At 31.0% G+C, this 21,570-nt stretch overlaps 1 protein-coding gene across 1 annotated transcript in view; it reads right to left on the reverse strand.

Moving 5' to 3' along the window:
* hwt (SH2 domain-containing adapter heavyweight) overlaps positions 1-21,570 on the reverse strand; it is a 426,431-nt gene that overhangs the window by 134,269 nt on the left and 270,592 nt on the right. Inside the window, exon 2 of the mRNA XM_075354077.1 lies at positions 21,188-21,301. Within this exon, the coding sequence (XP_075210192.1) occupies positions 21,188-21,301 (114 nt within the window). The remainder of the gene's footprint in view (positions 1-21,187; positions 21,302-21,570) is intronic.

A 21,570-nucleotide genomic window follows, 5' to 3' on the forward strand; every position in this document is an offset into this window, starting at 1 on the left:
TGTACTAATAATGTATTTAAAATTTAAATATGTAATGTATTTAAATTGTATTTAAATTTAATGTATTCTAAATGTACTAATAATGTATAAATAATTACACGCGGGTAAAATTACATCACTCGTGATAAATTATTTCACGTATTTTGAGACAGCATGCTTATTCCAGAGTTCTATTGAAGTATGGAAGGGATGTGCGTCATTAATTTCAGCAGAAGTGCGCAGAATAACTGATAAGTTTTACAGAAAACTAGATCTTGAATTAATTTTAAATCTATATTTTAGATTTAGTCGCAGCCTAAGGTCATAGAAAAGTCTGTGTTTTGTTTTTATAAAGATTTAAAATTCTCTCTTTATAGCATTTAAACTCTCTCGTCTTTCTTAATCTGTACAGAAATTACCTATTACAATTAAACGAATTCAGTAAAAAATATGGTAATTAGTAAAAAAATTATAACAGAAAAGTGGCAACGTAAATCGGATGAAATAACACATTACACAGTTAAATATGGCTGTAAAACTTGTTTATAAAATATTTTAGCGCGATGTTACATTTCTCAATTTTATATAGTACAGTATAATTAAGGAAGCAGGGCTGTTTTTATATGTTAATCAATCAACCAGGAACCGTAACGAAAATGAAAAACGAAATATCAAGAATAAATATCTTTAGAATATTATTCATGTAAAACACCAGTTAATAACAGGTTTGTATTAAAGAAGATGAATTTGCAAACCTGAATTCAGAAGAAGTAATCAAAATATCAATTTCCAGAAATAGAACAAGCTTTTTTCTTACTTAAAGTAGGAATTTTAAACATGAGAAATGGTGTTATAATAAAACTCATACTACTACAAAATAGTATGATAAAAATCATGCTATTATGAATTAAAAACGCTCAGTTAAATATATATATATATACGTAGAAGACAATTTTTGACTTACCTTGAGTTTAAATTTGCTTACTGAAAAATTAATGAAATTTAGCATTATTGTGTAAAAATAAATCTTTTTTGTTGTTTCTAAAAACTTTCACTAACAAAACTGACTATGCAATATAATAGTAGATTACTTAATATAAAAAAAGGAGCATAAAATAGCATATTTCGAAGATTGTTATTATTTAGTAATATAATTACTGTGGAAATACCAATCGCTTAGTATGAATAAAAAACAGACATGTAAGATTGTATAATACACACACACATTTCAAAAATCTTTTCCTGTAATCCAGCGTTGTGACAGAAAGGAAAACGTGCAAAAACGGATATAAGAAGTAAAAATACACGAATTCTATTGACGTCGAAATAAAAATCTATTTTCTTTAATAAATGAAAAATACTCTTCGTAATTATTAACTGGATTACAATTGCCTAGTTTCAAAATTTCGTTTTGGATGAAAATGAAATCGTAAAAAGGCTACAAAAAAAATAATACCATTGTACAATAATTAGCTAATTACACAGTAAATTAAGAGAATTCAAAAATGACATCAAAAAATTAATCTTTACCAAACAAGAATGAATAAAATTACGAAAAAGATGATAAAAATGAAAAAGTACATTTATTTCTTATTATGTATTACTGCCTTAAAATGTCGGTTGGCTAATAAAAGTGATTTTATCTTATTTTCCACGGAATGAATTCTTGTGAATAACGTTATGATATTCTGACACAATTTTAAGGGCGTTGTTAAAGATGACATGAGTTAGCACCACTGTGCATTATTAAAGACAGAAAAGATAAAATTATTAAAATTTCTAATTATATCTGTGTTGTCTGAAATAAAATGATACTAATTTGTCATTGTTATTTTAATAATTACTGACAAGGTAAAACGAAATCATACAGTTCTTTTATTACTTTTTAGAAATGTCCCATCTAAAAGTAAAATAAACAATTACGAGTAGAGGAGAACAAAAATATTTTCGTATTTTTTATTATTTTTGCTTAATAACAATTATAATTACAATCGGCTCTCCTGCGGAGCCATAAGTAAGTTTTCTGACAAGAGCACGTGATAAGAAGGTTCTTAAGGAACCCCAAAAATAAATAATACACAATAAACAGTTGCAAGCAAACTTAAAGTCAAATACGAAATTTCAAGCTCAATCACAAACCAATAATTTCAGCACCATATAGTCCACAAAACAAACATTAATAACAAATAAAAAAAAAAAAAGAAAGAGAAGTAACAAGAAATTAGATACGACACCAATAAAATTGACGGTGATAGATTCCAAACTGTTACGCAGACCCTAAGAGTCGACTACATGGGTTCGTTTTAACCGTCGGACGTCTCTACTGTTATCGAGTAGATTAATTGCAAAGTGGTTTACATGATTCTCAAGCCTCTGCAGGTATGTGACATTGCGCTGTTGTACAATTTCACGAACCGATGGGAGCTCCAGATAATCCTGAATCTCATCATTCCGCGTGAACCACGGAGCTTCGGCAATTACCCTCGCTACTTTGTTCTGAAATCGTTGTATAATTTTCACATTACTCGTACTAGCCGTTCCCCACAATTCTACATCGTACGTCCAGATTGGGCGCAGGATAGTCTTGTAAATTAAGATCTTGTTTGATAACGTGAGGCCTGAGATTCTCCGTAGCAGCCAATGAAGTTCCCTGTACCTTGTGTTTAGCTGTTTGCTCTTCATCCTCACGCGACACTTCCAGGTCAAACGCCGATCCAGGTGAAGTCCCAGATACCGCACAGTCTCCGTTTGTGGGATCAAAACACCATCGGTACACACCGGGACAGTCACCTCTCCGCATGGCAAATGTGACATGCCTCTTTTTTGTTTACAAACGTTTACACAACTCACTTATTTAGATTCAACTGTTTTAATTTAATTATATTTAGATTGAAAATAATTTCTATATATAAAAAAAAACTAAAAATATAAATTCTTGACTAGTTAGGAGAATCGTATTTACTTTTTTTTAGATGACTGGATCAAAATTTTTAATTATGAAAAAAACGATCGCTATAAGTTTAAAATATTTTAAGTTTAAAATCTGGTGCTTTTATTTATAAATTAAATCGAACATTTTGGATTAATGAAACTAAAAAATTACAGATTTCATCTTTTCCATTTTGTTGGTAGATGTTTTAAATTGACGTTCTCAAAAGTTGTTATATAATCGAGGCTAATTTCTTTAAGGTTTGTAGAAATTATTGAATAACTTTATATCAAACGTACTTCATTTTTTTAGTAGAAAAATACAACAGTTCAAATAAAAAATTTCTTTTTTAGTTTTGCACGCTACGGCTGCAGCCTTTATACTGTAGATTATGATGGTTATTAATTACAACGTTCTACTCTACGAACATAGGAATTTTATGGAAACTGATGGTATCTCTTTCAAAGCAGATGAAAAATTAGTTATACCACTCAAAAAAAATTATTTCCTTTATCTTAATAGATTATTCTAGTAATTTATAAATTTTTAAGGAGGTTATTTGTATCTTAAACAATAGTAAGAAATATATAAAATAAAACTATATCTGACCGAAAAAAAATCAGGTGGTTAGAAAATTATACCTTAGACGCCTATTCTACTACCGTATAATTTAAATACAATCTTATTTTCTCAATTTAAAAACCCTATTAGCAATCAGTAAGGAGGTGTCCTGTAAAATGCAATTGTACAGTTCAACTAGTAATAATATTACTAAATTTAACCCTAAAATCCGGTCGGTACCTCAACAACACTTTCCACAAAAACCAACCCTTCTAAACTCGAATCACAAATTGGAACATGATTGGAAGCAACCCTCAATCCATGAATCTGAAAATATCCCCCGACCCTCTAACTTATCTTCTATTACATCAGCTTCTCGTTTCAGTATCTCTGCACTAAAATTTGAATGATAAAGTACGGAATACATGAAATATAAATTCTCAATAAAAATCTAAAAATTACCAAGACGGGATTAAATGGAAAATTTTATTGTATTATTTATTTTACTGCGGGTTTATTTATAAAATAAACACACAAATTTGGATCTAAAATACTAATATAATACTAATATATCTAATAAACTAAAATATTACTAAGCTTTCATCCTTTATCTGATTTGTTTGGCAGATGGTTTAAATTGACGTTCTCAGAAGTTGTTGCTATACAGTCGCAGTTAATTTCTTTATTGCAAATAAAATATATTAAAAATTTTGAAATAATTGAACTGATACGTTTCAAGAGAACGGTACGTGAAGGATGAAATATTTTGCACCTTCAGAAAACACAACATAATTAATTAATGGAACAAGATAAATATTCAAATTTTTGTTTATATGCACATTAAAGGAAGTGTAATATAAAACAAAAAAATCTGATGTGGGCACCGCATGATTTTCTTGTACACCTATTAAATTACATATAAATATTTTTTTTTTTAAATGATAAGTACATAAAATTTGATTTTATTTTATTAATAACTTCTGATATTTTTCATATATATTTTTTTATTGTTATTATTAAATTATTATTTATTGTAAAACTTTTTTTTTAAAATCAAGAGGTTAATAATTATTAATAAATCAATATATTTAAATTAAAAAAAAGGGAAATGAAGTCTGATTCGAACCGCCTTTCCCTTGTAAGATCCAAATATTTCATTAATTAAAATTTCATTTGACTATAACTCTGAAACCAATAAAATTAAGTGCCACTAATGATATAACGTTGAAAATCCAAAAATTTTAATTTGTTTGGATTTTTTGGAGACTTTCGGTTCAGTCGATTGCAATCAAAAAGGGAGGTGCACAACTAGATGTTACAACAGTTCTAAATCCAAAATTTCAACATCCTACGGCTAATTTTTGAGCTATGCGAGATACATACGTACGTCCGTACAAACGTCACGCCGAAACTAATTAAAATGGATTCAGAGATCATCAAAATGGATATTTCCGTTGAAATCTGAAAACCGAAATTTTTCGCGATCACAATACTTCCTTTCCTTTGTACATGGAAGTAAAAAAAAATATGATTTAAGATAAATTTTTACAGAAACTAATAAACTGAGTTTATTAAACTTTCTAGAATTGAAGCACATTAATAAAGATATTATTTTAAAAATATTTCAGTGCAATTTTCACGTAATTAAGAAATTAAAGCAAAGAACTGTGATCATATCAATTACGATGTATGATAAAAATAGATACTATTTTACCAACAGTTTTTCGGAAGGATAGATTAAAATTAAATAGTATACAACATAAGAATGTTACAAACTCTGGTGATTATTTTTTTTCACAAATTCTTTGAAACAATTTTGTACAAGAATTACAATATTTTCATTTACGATTAAAATAAGGCACGTACTAGATACTGATATATACTAAGTGCTCTGCATTCGATTTCATTACCTATGTACTCCTAATAACGCATGCGCGCGCACGTACTCACATTTATACAATTTTTGCGTAAAATATTTTACAAAAACTTACTAAATACTGATTGATAGATCAGGATTTTTCATACGAGAACTCACACAATTAAACCTCCCTTCCAACCAGTATTAAGAAGAGACGATGATTTTTCTTTAGTTTTAGTAAGGGTGTTAACTATAAATTATATTTCACATCAAGTAATGATCTAAGCGGTGTTATTTAAGTAGTCCTTGTTGCGCGTATTATGTAAGTCTATTATCTGAAATTTCTTGATTTCGAAAAAAGTTTTAAATTAGTAGATAATAATTTCAATTATTATTGCCTATCAAATGACACTTTTAAGAATGTACATTATATTCGTATATTCGATAATCTCGGTAGCTCTGACATGATAGATCAACCGACTAATAAAACAATGGTCCCTGGTTGTATTTTTCTTTCAAGTGAAATTTTTTTATTTATCCCATCTCAGTCTCGTTAAAGATAACCGAGTAAAAGATTATAGTAACCGTAAAAGGTGTTCTTTTAATGTGATATTAATAAATCTGTAATCTCTTAAACACACGAAAGAATAGACCTAACTTAATGAAAATACTGTCTATTAAAATATTTCACTGATCATCATGACGCGATAACACAAAAATGTAAGCTCCAACCGGATTAAAATTTGTAAATTTTTTCTTCCATAAGAGAATCGAGCGCAGGCGGCTTTGTCAACCGCAGAGGGCTGGATGGACATTCAAAATTTAAAGATTTCTATGTCCAAGACGAAGTTTATGCTTTTCAAGGATGCAGACAAATTATTATACAGTCGTAACCCCCGTATTAAGTATAAAGGCTGTGTAATCAGAAGAGTTAGAGTTCATACGAACCTAGGTGTTTTGTTTGATGAGAAGTTGCTGTTTAGCAACCACATTATGCAAGTAGCGGCGGACGCCGTCTCTGTGATGCACAAGCTTAGGAGGATTGCTCGAAAAGATTACGGGCTGTCGGGCCGTCATTTGTATATTTTGTGTACTGAAGTGTCTTCGAAAGTATGACCTCTTACGCGACGTCCATTTGGGTACAAAGGTTGGAAAGGATCGAGCACTTTTTCATAATTTAAGGAGTGCCCAACTCAGAGCCTTAATTATATGCACTAGTGTTTTTAAAACTACCTCCTACGAGGCTACCACTGTATTGGGAAAGGCCCTCCCAATCGATTTAGTGGTGAAAGTTCGGGCGGCCATGTGGAAATTGCGAAAAGGCAGGGAGGCCGAGGTATTTGGGATGCGATTTCGAACCAGACCTGTACCGGAACGGAACGTGATCTCAATGCACCGGTTCTAAATTTCGAACAGTTGCACATTTCCCGCCAGCGGAGGAGGCTTTACAGCCTCGCGATGGAAGCTTGGCAGTAAGAATGGCACGCCACGACTAAGGGAAGGTCCTTGTATAGATTTATTCAGGATTTGCGGGGATGGTATGCCTCTCTTTCGTTTTTAAGGGCAACGGGAGCCTGAGTGCCCTCCAACCATGTAAATTTAAACCAATATTTGTTTCGGTTTCTCCTGGCAGCTGATGAGCTGTGCGTCTGCGGGGAGGTCCAGTCGAACGAACACATGATGTTCGGTTGCCCAGCTCTTGGGAGGGCTAGAACTCAGGCCACCCTGAAACTTAGAGGTCATGGGGAAGATTGGCCATTCACAAGCGGCGAGTCAATGTGGCTGTCGCCACATTGACTCGCCGCTTGTCACCGCATTGTCGGACTGTATGGGAGTTCCATGATGCGATTGCTTTGTTCAACCGACATCAGTAGTTTACCTAAGGGAAAAGACTCATACCTCACTACTGTGGGAAGCTAACCAAGATATATGGCTGGCTATCAGCCAGATTAAGGCTCCAAGCGCTTTAAAGGTGAACAGGTACTTGCTGACATTCAGTGGCTTAGGCGTGGTAGCGAATTTCTGGTTTTGACGAGATATATTTAATTGTTGATAGTCATATATGTTTTAGTAGTTGACGGTGGAGCGCCTACCCGTTTTGGTGATATATAACCAGTGAGCGGTGGGATACGCAAGCGAGTGGTGCATGGTATACGTGGTACACGCATAATAAGCGTGGTCCACGCTTATTCCGCTCACGCTTTTAGGTTAGCTCTAGGAGCTAGTTAGGACCCTGGTCGCTGAACTGTTTCGAGGTTCAGTAGCCGTTTGTGGCACAGATATTCGGTATTATGCTTTGGGGCGAACGAATGGGGTGCTGGCGGGAGAAATGCCAAGCAAACCAATTCCATAAGAGAACAACTTCCATATATAATTTTAATGACAATCGTTAATTCCTTTTAACCATCAGTACTGGGTATAAGACGAATCAAAAGGTAAAGAAATTTAAAATACTAAACATACAACTATTACAGTTAATTTACTAATGATGTGGAAAGGAATTTTATTTAGATTATGTTCTACAAAATAGTACTGAGTGTTGCATATGAGATATTATCAATTTATGATGAATATTTTTTCGTTAACTTATCAATACCAAACTTACAGAGGGTATCAGTCTTGAGAAAAAAAATATTCGCGCTTTTAAACTTCCTTGTGCGAGAAGTATTTTAATCGCGAAAAATTTTGGTTTTCAGATTGCAATGGAATATCTGTTTTGATCAATGCCGAATCCATTTTGACTAGTTTCGGCGTGACATCTGTACGTACGTGTTTGTGTATGTATGTATCTCGCATAACTCAAAAACGATTAGCCTTAGAAAGTTGACATTTTGCATTTAGGACTGTTGTAATATCTAATTGTGCACCTCTCCTTCTGTTTGCAATCGACTGAACCAAAAGTGTCCAAAAAAGCCCAAAATTTAGAAAAAATTGATTTTGACATTTTCTGCAGTATTAAACCCTCATTGAGAGCTTTTCAACGATATATCATAAGTGGTACTTATTCTCATTGGTTCCAGAGTTATAGCCAAATAAAACTTTAATTAATGAAATATTTTGATCTTACAAAGAGAAGGCAAATGGATTCGAATCCGACTTCATTTCCCTTTTTTAACTTCATTTTTTAAATTTATATATATTGATTTATTAATAATTATTAATCTCTAATTGTAAAAAAAATCTTGTACGATGAATAATAATTCAATAACAACAATAATAAAATATACACATATGAAAAAAAATCAGAAGTTATTAGTGAAATAAAATTTTATGTACTTTTAAAAATGTGTGTATATAATTTAATAGGCGTACAAGGTGGTATCCACATCAAACTTTTTTATTAACGTAATCTACTTGGAGACATGAGGAATTTACTAGTAATGCCTCTTCTACAGTATTATATCTTATCATGACATATTTTATTTTGTTTTTGGTAAATGGGATTTTAAATCAAACATTTACTTAAAAATTTGAAAATTATTATCATATATTTCTATATAAACTGAATCTAGATGCTGAAAAGAATGACATCTAATAACGTATCTATCTCTGTTGTACTTATATTAGCTGGATTGTTAAAAAATAAAGTTGGATCTACCATTGAACTGGAGAACTCCATTTAATGCTTTGTAAAATTGGGATCAATTATTTTTAATCATCTCTTTTCTAGTTTTATTACAATATATTGTTTTTACTTATACAATACTAGCCGCTCGGCCCGGCTTCGCCGGACCTCGCAGCCAGGCCTCTCTTCGCTCGGCGCTTAAAAGATTGCAGTTAAATACTTTACACACTTTAAATTAGTAACACACACATGATAAACAAACGCAGCTATTTATTTATGTTTTTAAACAGCTGTAAAAAATTGTAAATGAATGAATCGTAAATTACATATGCATGTGCGCTAAATTAATTGAAACTTAGGAATAACTGTACGTTAAAACTTCAGCCCTTTTCAAAATTAATCAATTCAATGTTGAAAAAAATGTTAGCTAAAAATTAAATTTTTTTGAAAATCAAAGTCATTTTGAAAATTAAATAAGCTCCTACCAGCAATATAACGAGTCTACAAAAGATTACTTTCTTATTATCACAATCGTTAAGTGTCGTCAAAATTGGAAGTCAAATCCGCATCGAATTGAAAAAACAAAAATAAAATCACATGAAATTAACTTTTAAAGCGTGCGAACAAATGAATCCAATGTTGTCAAAATGGAAAAAGTAACTTTAACGCCGATAACTCGCAACCGTTATGGCGGAGGTCCAAAAAAATTAGCCTATGTTCACCGCAGGGCTTCATAGTGTAGGTGTGCAAAATTTTAGACAAATCTGTCCGGTAGATCTCGAGTTAAGTTGGAACAGACACAAACAAACATTGATTTTTATATATATAGGTGATGTAACTCAATTATTACAATTATTTACCAGTTACATTAAATACTTTACTAGTTACACAGTTATTACAATTATTGACCACACTTATTATACTATACAACTCCTCCAAATTTATTAAGCTTTTTACCATTTGAATTTTTAATATTTTAAAATTCGTATTCTACGAGAGTAGTTTATTATATTAAAACGATAATTTATTTCTTTACCTCAAACATCAATAATTTTTATTTAGTTTTAAAACTATTACCGAAAAAAATTATCCATTTCGTTATACGTAATGTGCACGTTGCAATCTGTTCAATTAGTGAACAATAAACAACCTCACTACGGCTCTATGAGATGAGGATGATAAGTAGGATAAATATTATGAGATGAGGATAAGTATTTTTTTAAAAATGAAGTTTAGTCTTGTACAGACTCAGGCCGACCATTGCTGAGATTTGTGGTTAATTAAACCCCAACAATCAAAGTACACCCAGTACCCACTGTCTACTATTCAAATCCGTACATATAAAAGCAACCAACCTTTATTAGGATTCGAATCTGGGAACCTTCGACTTACAAAATCAGCTGTTAAATAAGTGATCTGCGACGATGAGTTTACCACTAGACCAGCCCAGTGGGTTTATGTAAACCAATTTAATTTAGTTACACAATTTAACATAAATAACATTAAAAAACTAGTGTTTTCTTATCTTCCTACTTTTCATTGACTAGAAAAGATAATTCTCTTTAGTTGTAGATCATCTTTACCATCTATCAAACTTTTTCTTGATTTGCTTACACTCTGAATTGAAAATAAAAGTTTTCTTCTAAATTCATTCATGGAGCGCTTAACGGTAGATTGTTTAATTCTCTCACTCTTATGGCATACATTCGTTCGTAGTTACTCTTAATTTGGTATAAGACTATTAAATAATGTTATCTATTGATTTTTAACTGAATTCAAAATCATAACGAAAAGTCCAAAAAATACTAAACGTCTGTGTATTTAACTTTTGATTATAATAATACTTAAGTATCAATAAGTTTTCTGAATAATTCAGAAACACTTAAGGGTATATGTATAAATAACGGAAATAGCATTTTGCAAGTTCACTTTTAAAACCTTTTACCAAATATGATACTTTAAATTTTGTTGAAAACAACAATCAATCACTAATGTATGGTAACTACAAGTAATTCGGGCGGGGGTTGTTAGATTTGCCAAGTACAGGGGTAAATTGGAATAGGAGGTGTTGTATCAGAGTAGCGGCCGCCTGTACGACAGTGTCCTGGGAGGCGGTTGAGGTGATTGCTGGATTCCCACCTGTAGATTTGATGATAATGCGGTGTAGCAGAACTAGGGAACTGAGAACACTTCCATTAGAGGAAAGGAAGCGTTCTGCTGAAGAACTAGAAGAAATCGCACAAACAAAGCAGGAGCGGTGGGATCGGGCCACGAAGGGTAGGTGGACCCACCGCCTTACTGGGGGCATCACGGCGTGCTGCCGGAGGACCCATGTCACGCTGAGTTTTGAGTTGACGCAATTCCTGGCGGGTCATGGCGGGTCAGGTCTTATTTGTATAGATTCGGACTCGATCAATCTGAAAATTGTCCGGAGTGCGAGGTGGAAGAGACCCCCAACATGTTTTCTTTTTGTGTCCGTGATTCGCCATAGAGCGTAGAGAGATGCTCGGCAACCTGAGACGTGAGCACATGTTTCGCCCTGAAGATAGCCTACGAGTCCTATTAGAAGGTGTGACACAGTGGAAGACTGTGAAAAGATTCGTGAGGACGGTCATGAGGAAGCTCCAATTATATGAGCAGTCCCGCAGAAGAGAATGGTGCCGGAGGACGCGGGGGCGGACAGGTCCTCGGCTGAGTGCCTAGGGGGCCCCCCGTACGTGTAGGGGTTGCTGGATGCGATGAGGCCGGAGACACTCTGCTCGTGCGTCTGATGGTGGTTACTGGTAAGTGGTGTGACTATTTAAGATTTCTGCCTTGACAGCTGTGTGGGTGGTGGTGTAACGCGTGGGTGTTGTGGGTGATAGTAGCGAGTCCTGTTTTCTGCAGGTTCTTGTGCGTTGTTGTCGGTGTATGTATTTGACGTGCTGTATGTGTTGCTTCCAGTAGTGTTGTTTGTGTGGTGCGTGACATTGTTGGATTGTATGACTGAGTGTGTGGGCGGTTCCCCCTTCTTCTGATGAAATGTTCTTATAAGCAGTCCCAGGAAGAAGGAAGCCAGGGATGGAGTTTTAGTCGGTAGTGCGCAGGTATATATACGCCCTTGGTTATAACTGACGGAACCTGTTAGTGAGTCCGACACTACTTAAGCGCCAGTAAATGAGGTTCCTCCACCTCTTAAAAAAAAAATCATTACTCAATTCAGAAAATGTTAATGATAAAAAGATTTTTTTTATACCCTTTAATCTGTACAATCGTACGTCTTAGTCTTTGTATAGAAATTCGGTCGATAAAGGGTTTTGACGTGCGTCTAAATTTTTAAGTTATTTTTCGCATTGTAATGTAATTTCTTCTTTTATATTGAATTTTACGATCATTGTATAATATTTATTGCATGGCACACAATGAAGCATCATTACTGAGGCAACTGAAGCGTTTTAATAAAATAAAAAAATAAAAAATTTAGTTATTTTAGGATTTTATTAGGCAGCCTTACCCAAAGTTGTACGTAGTACATCTAGAATGGTTTCAGCATAATTTTATATATTAGAATCTTATTTTATTAGGAGAGATGTAATTTATCGCCAGCTAGCCAAAATAACTGATACAGTTTATCAACATTTGTTTTTTTTTCATTCTTATATGTTTTACCCTTGTGAGACGTTAATCTAGAGAGACAAGACCAATTATTTAATTTAATTAGTTAATTACTTATTAATAAAGTTATATTTTATAATTATTAATACAAAATATACTTTTTTATTTATAATACAAATTAATAATTAAGTATTTTATTTAATTTGAGAATAATTTTATCGTCTTGTGTTAAAGTTTGGCAAGTTTCCTCTTTAAAGTGCAGGTTTATCTTCAGAAATCTTTATTTTCGGCACCATGCTTGAATATTTCTCAGGTGGATTGCAGATTTTCAGTGACTCGACTCGGATACGTATACATTATAGGTCTTTTATATCCGAAAAATTCACCTTCATCACAAATTCATATTCCTAAGTTCTTACAAAGCAGTGGCGAGGCTATGGTTCCGTTTGGTATAAATTATTTAAAATAATTTTATATCACAACTAGTAAGTTAAATAATCTTTCCACATGGCATTATATTCATGAGTTTATTATTCCTAAATAAAAAAAATCTACAACCTTAAGAAGTTAGTAATACATAATTAATGTCCAAAAGAAAACCCTTTATAAAAAAATGAAACCGGAATATGTTAACAACAAAAATTAAATAGGAATATGAAATGGATATATTCCACGACATTATAACGAAATTAAAAGATCATATAGTAATTTACACACCGTTTATATTAGCAGTTACATGTTCATTACTAAATTTAAAAAAAATAAATAAATATGACTAAGCTTAAGTTGGTTATATTACTTTTAACTGAATAGGTTTTTACCTTCAAAATTAACATCAAACTAAGCAAAAATAACAATGGATACAAGTTTATTACATATTTTGTCTACTTTTGTTAATGGTAAACCGAATTACGTACGTTTTTCCAGTACGTATATCCAGTCAAATACCTTGACTGGATATACGTACTGGAAAAACGTTCAATTAAAAGAATTATTTAATGAGATTGAGATTGAAAAGTATCAACTGCCGAGCTGTAATCCAGCTTAAATTGTTATGATACAAAGTAATACCCCATAAAGCGAATCTTACATGTTTTTCTTTTTTTTTTTAATTATTAATTAGTATGTTGAGCTAAATATTAAAGTATTATTCAGAGACGGAGCACCATTTGTTAGGAAAATTCAGTTTGCAAGTTGCCAATACATAATTTTTCTAATAAGGCTATTAATAAAAATAATATCGCAGTTTACCCAGATATTCAAAAAATCTACCAGTTCGTACAGTTTAGGAACAGAATAGTATTAAGCAGAAATCTCTGCGAAAAAATAAAAATCAGTAATTCTTGAATTTTGTCTTACAATTTTTCAAAACAATTGCCAATCTATTTACTAACGTTAATCTGATGGTTTTGTAATTATTTTATTCTTATTTTACAATGCGATCTTAATCTTAAGAATAAAAATATCACTGGTACAAAGAATATTTACCTGAGAACAAACAATAATAACAATGACAGGTTTTGAATTTGAACTCAATATGCTGTATTTTCATAGCGTATGACTTATTAGATCCCACCAAAATAAACCGCACTTGTTTTTTTCTTTGTAGTTATTTATATGAGATGAAGATAGATTTTGTTTTAAAATGTAGGTAAAATAATATAAGTTTATTTTTATAATAATGATTATTCATAAGGTATTCACTTACGATGTTTTTCTAAAATGTATTTTTTAATATGTACAGATCTCGTATTTAACATTATTTTTGTATAATATCTTTAATGTTAATAAACGGTATAAATTAATATTTTAATTATCATAGTAAACGACTAGCGTTATTTTGATTTGTATTACTTAGCATACGTAGGAATATATAAAGTGTATGTACAAAAAGCATACATTATTCATTAAACGAAAGACTATATTAATAAATATCTCTAAATCAATTTTACGGGCGCATGAGAGTTCGTAAATCTATTTGCATTTTCTGCTTTGTTTTAGTGCTTCAAATCACTAATAATAATGTGGTCGATTGCATTTTTTGTCCGACCAATTAAATAATGAGTATATGAATAAAAAATATTGATTTACACGTATGATAGATAATTGATGGGTGGTTTATATAATTTTATGATGTAAGTGAAGATAAAAAAGCGGTTGGATGACGATGATGAAGAGTAAAGTGCAAAAGACGAAAGGGATGTTAATGAAGTGGTCACACCGGTTTTTCGTTTTACAACCCTCCAAACACATAAAAAACTAAATATGACAGTAATAACCAAATAATAATTTGCATAAAGCAAAAGGGTAAAGCATTAACATTCTCTTCGACTAAATATGTAAAACAGTCTGGATCACATATTATAACGTAAACAAGTTAAACAATTATTCTGTGTTTGTGTATAAAATAATTGGTGGATCTGAGTTATCTTAGAGAATTATTTATTATTTCCACATTAAAAAAAAAACAATTTAGTTATTATTTATTTTATCACAATTCTCTGAAATTGCTCTATATCTAGTACTGTAAATTAAATAAGATAAAAATTAGAATTTGTAATACAAAGTAAATAAACAAATTTATAGTAATAAAATACAGTTGATATTTTTAAAATTTATTTTACATGAAAAGTCAATTAAAGATTGTAAAAATGAAAACATGACTATGAATACGTATTTAATAATAAAGAGTATTAAAAATATATTTTAATTTCATAGTTGCCGTTAATTTGATGCAACAAAAATTAAACAGAAGCACAGTTTTACGAATTTTTAAGGTTTAAGTACAATAATTTTTACCTTAGAATCCCGTATTTGTGATCACTGAAATTATTAAACTGGATATATATTTACTTTGAAAAAATAATTAAATAATAAATTAAAATAAGTATAGTTTTGGAAAGACGCGTTAGAAACACACGTTTAAACACTTCAGTAAAAAGAAAAAAGCGAAAATAATTTTTATTTTTAAATTTGCCTTCCGCGTTTATCCAGATCAAGGAAAGATTATTAGAATTTTGAGAGAAAAGAACAAAAAATAAAATTTAAATCTTTAGTTTCTATAAAATATTTACGATACAAAAATTATTACTAGTAAAAGTATCAAGCAGAATTTTGCTAATTATTTATTTAATACACACACTAAATGCTAAAGCAACACGACATTACTTCCTCAGATTCGATAAATTATGCTTCGTTTAACATCAACAAAAGGGTAGGAAGTTTTATTATCATTTAATGTTATGTTTTGCGCAATCATGCGAAATTTTTTATTAATTTTACACGTAGTAAAGTGTTAACATTTTGTCAGTGAATCATTTCAGTTATTTTCTTAATATTACAGATTTTCAAATTTACATTTATTTCATCGGTGTTATTTACTAGAAGCATCAGTGAATAAATGTACACGAGAAAAAAAAACCAAAAAAAATAGTAAAATAATATAACAACTTGGAGTTAATAATGTTCAGACTATGGAACTGTTATTACGTTCTATGCATTATTAACTGGATACATAACAATTTACGGGTTAGATTCGTTATTTGAACTTTTTTATTTTATATTTTTAAAATTTAGATTCAATAAACTTTAACAGAAGTAATTTACATAAGAGAACCAAAACTAAGCTGGTACCATGTATTTAACTATGAAATTAGAGGTAAATGTACACACGCGATCAGTCTGATTTCTCTTAAGCTAATAAGAATAATAATCAGTAATCTTATTAATCTATTAATTGATAAAATAACAATAGCTCAATTAATGTTATAGACGAACAACTATGTGATTGTGACCCTAATCCTGTTTTGACTGTCAGATTAATATAACACGAATGGAATTTCGGGCATGTGCCCCTAAAACCACTATCATAAATTCCAATCTGTAACTATCCCACTATAACCAAATTTTGCTCCCTAATTCTCGTGGTTCACAACTAACCACTTCTGCTCTGATATATAATTTAACGAGATGCATAATATTCTACCCTTCTTGCTTAAGTTTAACGGTGAGTTTCAATTAAATTAGTTATTGTAGGACGGGTTACATATAATTTGGCCCGAACATAAATATGGATTATACAATTATATTTACTAGTGTAGACAAATAATATATAGAATTATTATCAGTACGATATCAAAACAATAATATCAACGATTAATCAACTTTTGAAGCGAATATTCACACCTACAAAATTCTCTATAAAATACAAATAGCTAACTGTGGGTTGTTTCTGATGCACGGCTTACACACAATGCTTAATTGAAAATATTTATCATTTTATTTAAATATATTTTTTTGTTTATTTAATAAAATGATTCTAATTAAAGCGCGCGCACATATCGTATTTAATTCGCGCGGGTGTGGCAGTAATAGCGGGGACGGTCGGCACTAACTAAACTAATGTAATTTCAATACTTACATAAAACAAATTTCGCTTGCACGGTCGGAAGACTGGTGTAGCCGCCATACTTAACGCACCAGGTACCGAGTCAACCGTGCGATAGAGTTCGACACCCAACCAGACCGAGTTGCTTTTTTAAACGTTAAATATTATTCATTTATTTAATTTTACCGCTCACCCTGAAGTCACAATATAACAGTATTTTAGAGCATTTTATGGAGTTGGGGTGCGAGTTTGCAAAACGTTTTTTGGCAAATATTGTAATTTTTTAATTGTTAACAAATGTTCCTAAGAAACTTAATTAGGCAACATTTCAAGTTACTGGAGGTAACCTTATTCTACAGTCGATCCCCTTGACATTTTAAGTTGAAAATCTAACGGTATCGATAAATTTAACGATGTTCCATATATAAACGTAATCTGACCAAGTTTGGTCAAAATCGGTCCAGTAGTTCTGTATATAGCAGGTGACTTAAAGGCCAACACCGAACACACACACGTACATACGAAAACTAACATCCGGAAAATTTCCATCCGGTTTTTGGGTTTCTTAGGTGTTCTAACGTCAAGATCCTGTGAAAACAGCATATGCCCAAATTGGACCGATTACAATACTTTCCCGTCCAGAGTTATAGTTCTGCTATAGCGCTATCTAAACGGAAAAGTAATCATTTAGAAAAATAACTACTTTTACTTAGAATCTATCGTCCAACTTTATCTAGATTGTTAACTTTATTGAATTAACAACCGAGAGCGTTTACAATTTATTTTATTATTTCTTTAGCCTACCTCACAGCAATGCGGTCTTCAAATTTAGATATAAAACAAAATTGGTGATATATCGCAAAAATTCTTCAGATGCTAAGTTTTCCCTTGAGATTATTTGATTTATATACTTTATGTCTGATATTTTGAAATAAAATTACGTTCTATACGCAAATAAAATTGTTTTTTTAAATTAAATTCATATATGTAAATAATGTACTAGATCTACATAATTATTCTGGTAACAGCCAAGAACAAAGTAAATTACTTTTATGTTTTTATGCTGCCAGATGAAAATTACAATTGAAGGGTGCGGCCAAACGAATATCAATTTTATAATTCACCGTTATCGAAAAAAGTCACTCGTAGTGTCGAATGGCACAATGGGCTGGACAACTGTGTAGTCACAAAATATACTTTTGTTCCATCGCGTATGACTTCTTTTAAAAAATTCAAAACAATCGATGAGTATTTCAAAAAAACAATCATATATCTGTAGCGTCATGTTCAACAAGTTTAACTTGATTTCCGTTGAATCGTAACGCTGTTATTCCGTCGAGATGTGTAGACAACAAATATTGTTATATTTTATTAGTGTATTCAAAATTAATGTAAACAAAGGATCTCTCTTGGTTTGGTGTGGATGTCACAAGTAATCATAAAAATAAATTCTTTTGGAACATACAGACGAATAAAAAGGTATTAACAGCGGAAGATTGAATAAATTGATTATGAAGTAACACAGAAAAATATTACTTTAAAAATCAAATTGTCTAAATTATCGATAAATATTCCGTATATAAACTGTGATGAAAGAGAATCAGTATGAAATATTATGCGCTGATTGTACTGGATTTATAAGATTATGCAAATATCATGAAATGATTATTCCATTACATAAAGTCTTGAAATTAAGAGAATTGTTGGTATTAATGTAGTAGTACGCGATCTATCTCTGTAGTTAGTTATTTAGTTCTTAGACGGCACCTGTGAAACGCTATATAGAAATAAGAAAATAAATACAAAAAAGATTGAATAAATAGACTAATTTAAGAATAAATCAACCTTACTCATGTTATAATCTAGCGAAACTTAACCTACGCTTGCTAGTCAAGGTTAGCGAGCGTAGGTTAAATTTGGTTAGATTATATTTGTAATTATAACATGAGCAAGGTTAATTTATTCTTAAATTAGTTTATTTATTCATTCTTTTTTGTATTTGTTTTCTTATTTCAATATAGCGTTTCAGTTACACCACCTAAGAACTAACTACACAGGTAGATCGCCAACTACATTAATACCGAACTACTTTCCTTTATGTGACTTACTGTTACAAAGTATAACGAATACGAAAAGATATTATTCATTTAATTTTGCAACGGAAAAATAACAATGGGACTAGAACTCATAATATGAACACCGAAATAAAGAACAAAAAATGTAAGTAAGCTAGGAACACTACACGAACTCTTGTTCAGGATAGTTTGCTACGAGTACATCGCAGATTATTAGACAAAAGAGCCAAACTATGCAATCCCGTTTTTATGTATACATGATCTTTGTTCCGCAGATTTTATGGAACAATTTCTTCAAAAAAATACTACATTGCATTGCTATCTAACAAGGTATGATTGAACTAAAGGGCTATAACACGCAGTACGCATTTTAGATCCTTAATCCACAGAAAATTCAATATCAGTAAAAATGTGACATTATCTTTGTTCTGCCGCACCCTTCAATTTTAAAACGAAGATAAAAAATAAAAGAAAAATTAACGTTTTAAGTCAGTTCTAATATATTTACGTTTTTGTTATCGGAAATATAATGAAAAGAAATTAAAAACTGAGCTATCGTTCCAAAAGTTATATATTCAATCCCGGACTTGCCACTGGAAAAATACGGTTATCATTCTAAAAATTTATTTCAGTGTAGCAGCAAAACACTATGGAAATGATTCGAAACAGTTGCATTTTGATAATTCGAAGGAAACCAAAATTTAGAAACGTAATAAATAACAAGAGACTACATTTTACTCGTAGGTTTTTTTAAAAAATCCATAGAAAGTTAAAAAGATAAGCTTTTACAATAAGTTATTTTTTTATTTACAGTTTTGCTAACGTTTAAATATCTCAAGTGTAAGATACTAGTAAAATGTTTATTAAAATTTACGTGACAACTTCCGGGCACTGCTCTAATTGAAAAAAAAATGAATGAGTAAGAATATAGACTTATTACAGAGGAAAAATACTTCCGATCGGCAGGGGTAACGGGAGTTGATTATCAGACCCCTATGTGTTTTACTCAGGGGATAAAAAACTCTACCCTATCGTACAAAGAGTATTCTATTGAAACTCGATACGTATCTTGGAACCCATCCACCCTTCAAACCCCCTGTCTGTAACAGGGCAAATAATTTAAGTACAGAAAAAAGTTGGAAACCCCTCTTTTGATCGTAAATACATTACGGTCTCTCCCTGAATAGCTCAAGTTTTTATTGATGGTTCCGCGGCAGCATTGGAAGCGTTCATCTTCAAGCAGGAGTAAGTAATTTTATTTTTAAATTGAGCGCGTTAAAAAACTTCAGAAAGATCTATTATTTTATGTAGTCATTTTACTAAACATATTTATTCATCTTGTGATATTTATTGTTGCAAAAAAAGGTTGTGGCAATTTTATTCTGTTCCGCTTAAAAGTTTCATTTTATGCACAGTAAAATAAAAATAACATTCAATAAAATTGTAGATCGCTTTATAAAGTTATTATGGAAATTAAAATTATCACATGGTTTTTTGTTAAGAAAAATATTACCACAAACTCGTTTAAAATTTTACACAAGTATGTCTTGAAACAATTTGGAATCAGATTAAACATTCAGTTGACATTTCATTTGAATGTTTTCTATAAGGAAAAATATAAATAGCAAAGGGTGCTGATGTACAAATAGCACATGATAATTACCCCAGTAATAATAATAATAATTGGGGCATGAGGATTTTCCTAATATTGTTATCTAAATAACAAGACTGCGATTAAAAAATAAATTTTGAAAGTGTAGACATGATATTGATTTAACTTCTAAATTTTTCTAAGTCCTGTGACTCAATAATCTTCTTCTTTATCAATTAATGAATTGTTTTACAAGTAATTACATAACTTATTCGTTTTAAACAGCAGGACATATTCAGTCGTGACTTAGAATTCTATTTGTTCAGTTCAAAATTTAAGGAATACAATTTAATCGCAAAAAAGGTGCAGGGAAAGGCTCTTCAATCATTCTGTTCAAATATGTGTTTGTGAAAATAAGAATTACTTAACGTTTAAATCGTTTTCATTCATTTAGAAAAATGGCAGTCCGTTCAATACGTCAGCCACGCAATTAAATGCGTGGCAAGTTTTTTACCGAAAATATTTGAGATTTTCGTACTTAATATACCACCTTCTTAATCTTTTCTTGGTATTTGAAAAAGCCTAACGATTTCAAACAATGTTTCTGGAAAAAATAAAAAATAAATAATTTATACAAATAAATATTACCTGCTGCCCATTTATACTACTAGTTGCTAACCACCTTGCACTGCTTCCTAAACTAGTTGGACGTCTTTTATTTACTAAATCAATAGGAACACTGTAATCATCGCATAATGAAACCTGAAAAAAAAGAATAAAGTCAATTTTTTTACGCATAACAATACTACATATCAAAATCATACACTGCAATTACGTTAGTAATTTGCTGAATCGTTTTTTTTTTTCTAGTAATAATAATAAAAAAAAATTAATGCTGTACAGACTTATAGAGTTAAAATTTAGCGTAAACTTAACAAAGAAAAACTAACAAAAGGAGAGCAATAAGTGCTTTCATTGATATTATCGTAATAAAGACCGTTTATAATGTAAGAAATATATATTAAAATCTA

The sequence above is a fragment of the Lycorma delicatula genome, chromosome 1 (genome assembly GCF_047948215.1).
Source record: "Lycorma delicatula isolate Av1 chromosome 1, ASM4794821v1, whole genome shotgun sequence".
Classification (NCBI taxonomy): Eukaryota; Metazoa; Arthropoda; class Insecta; order Hemiptera; family Fulgoridae; genus Lycorma; species Lycorma delicatula.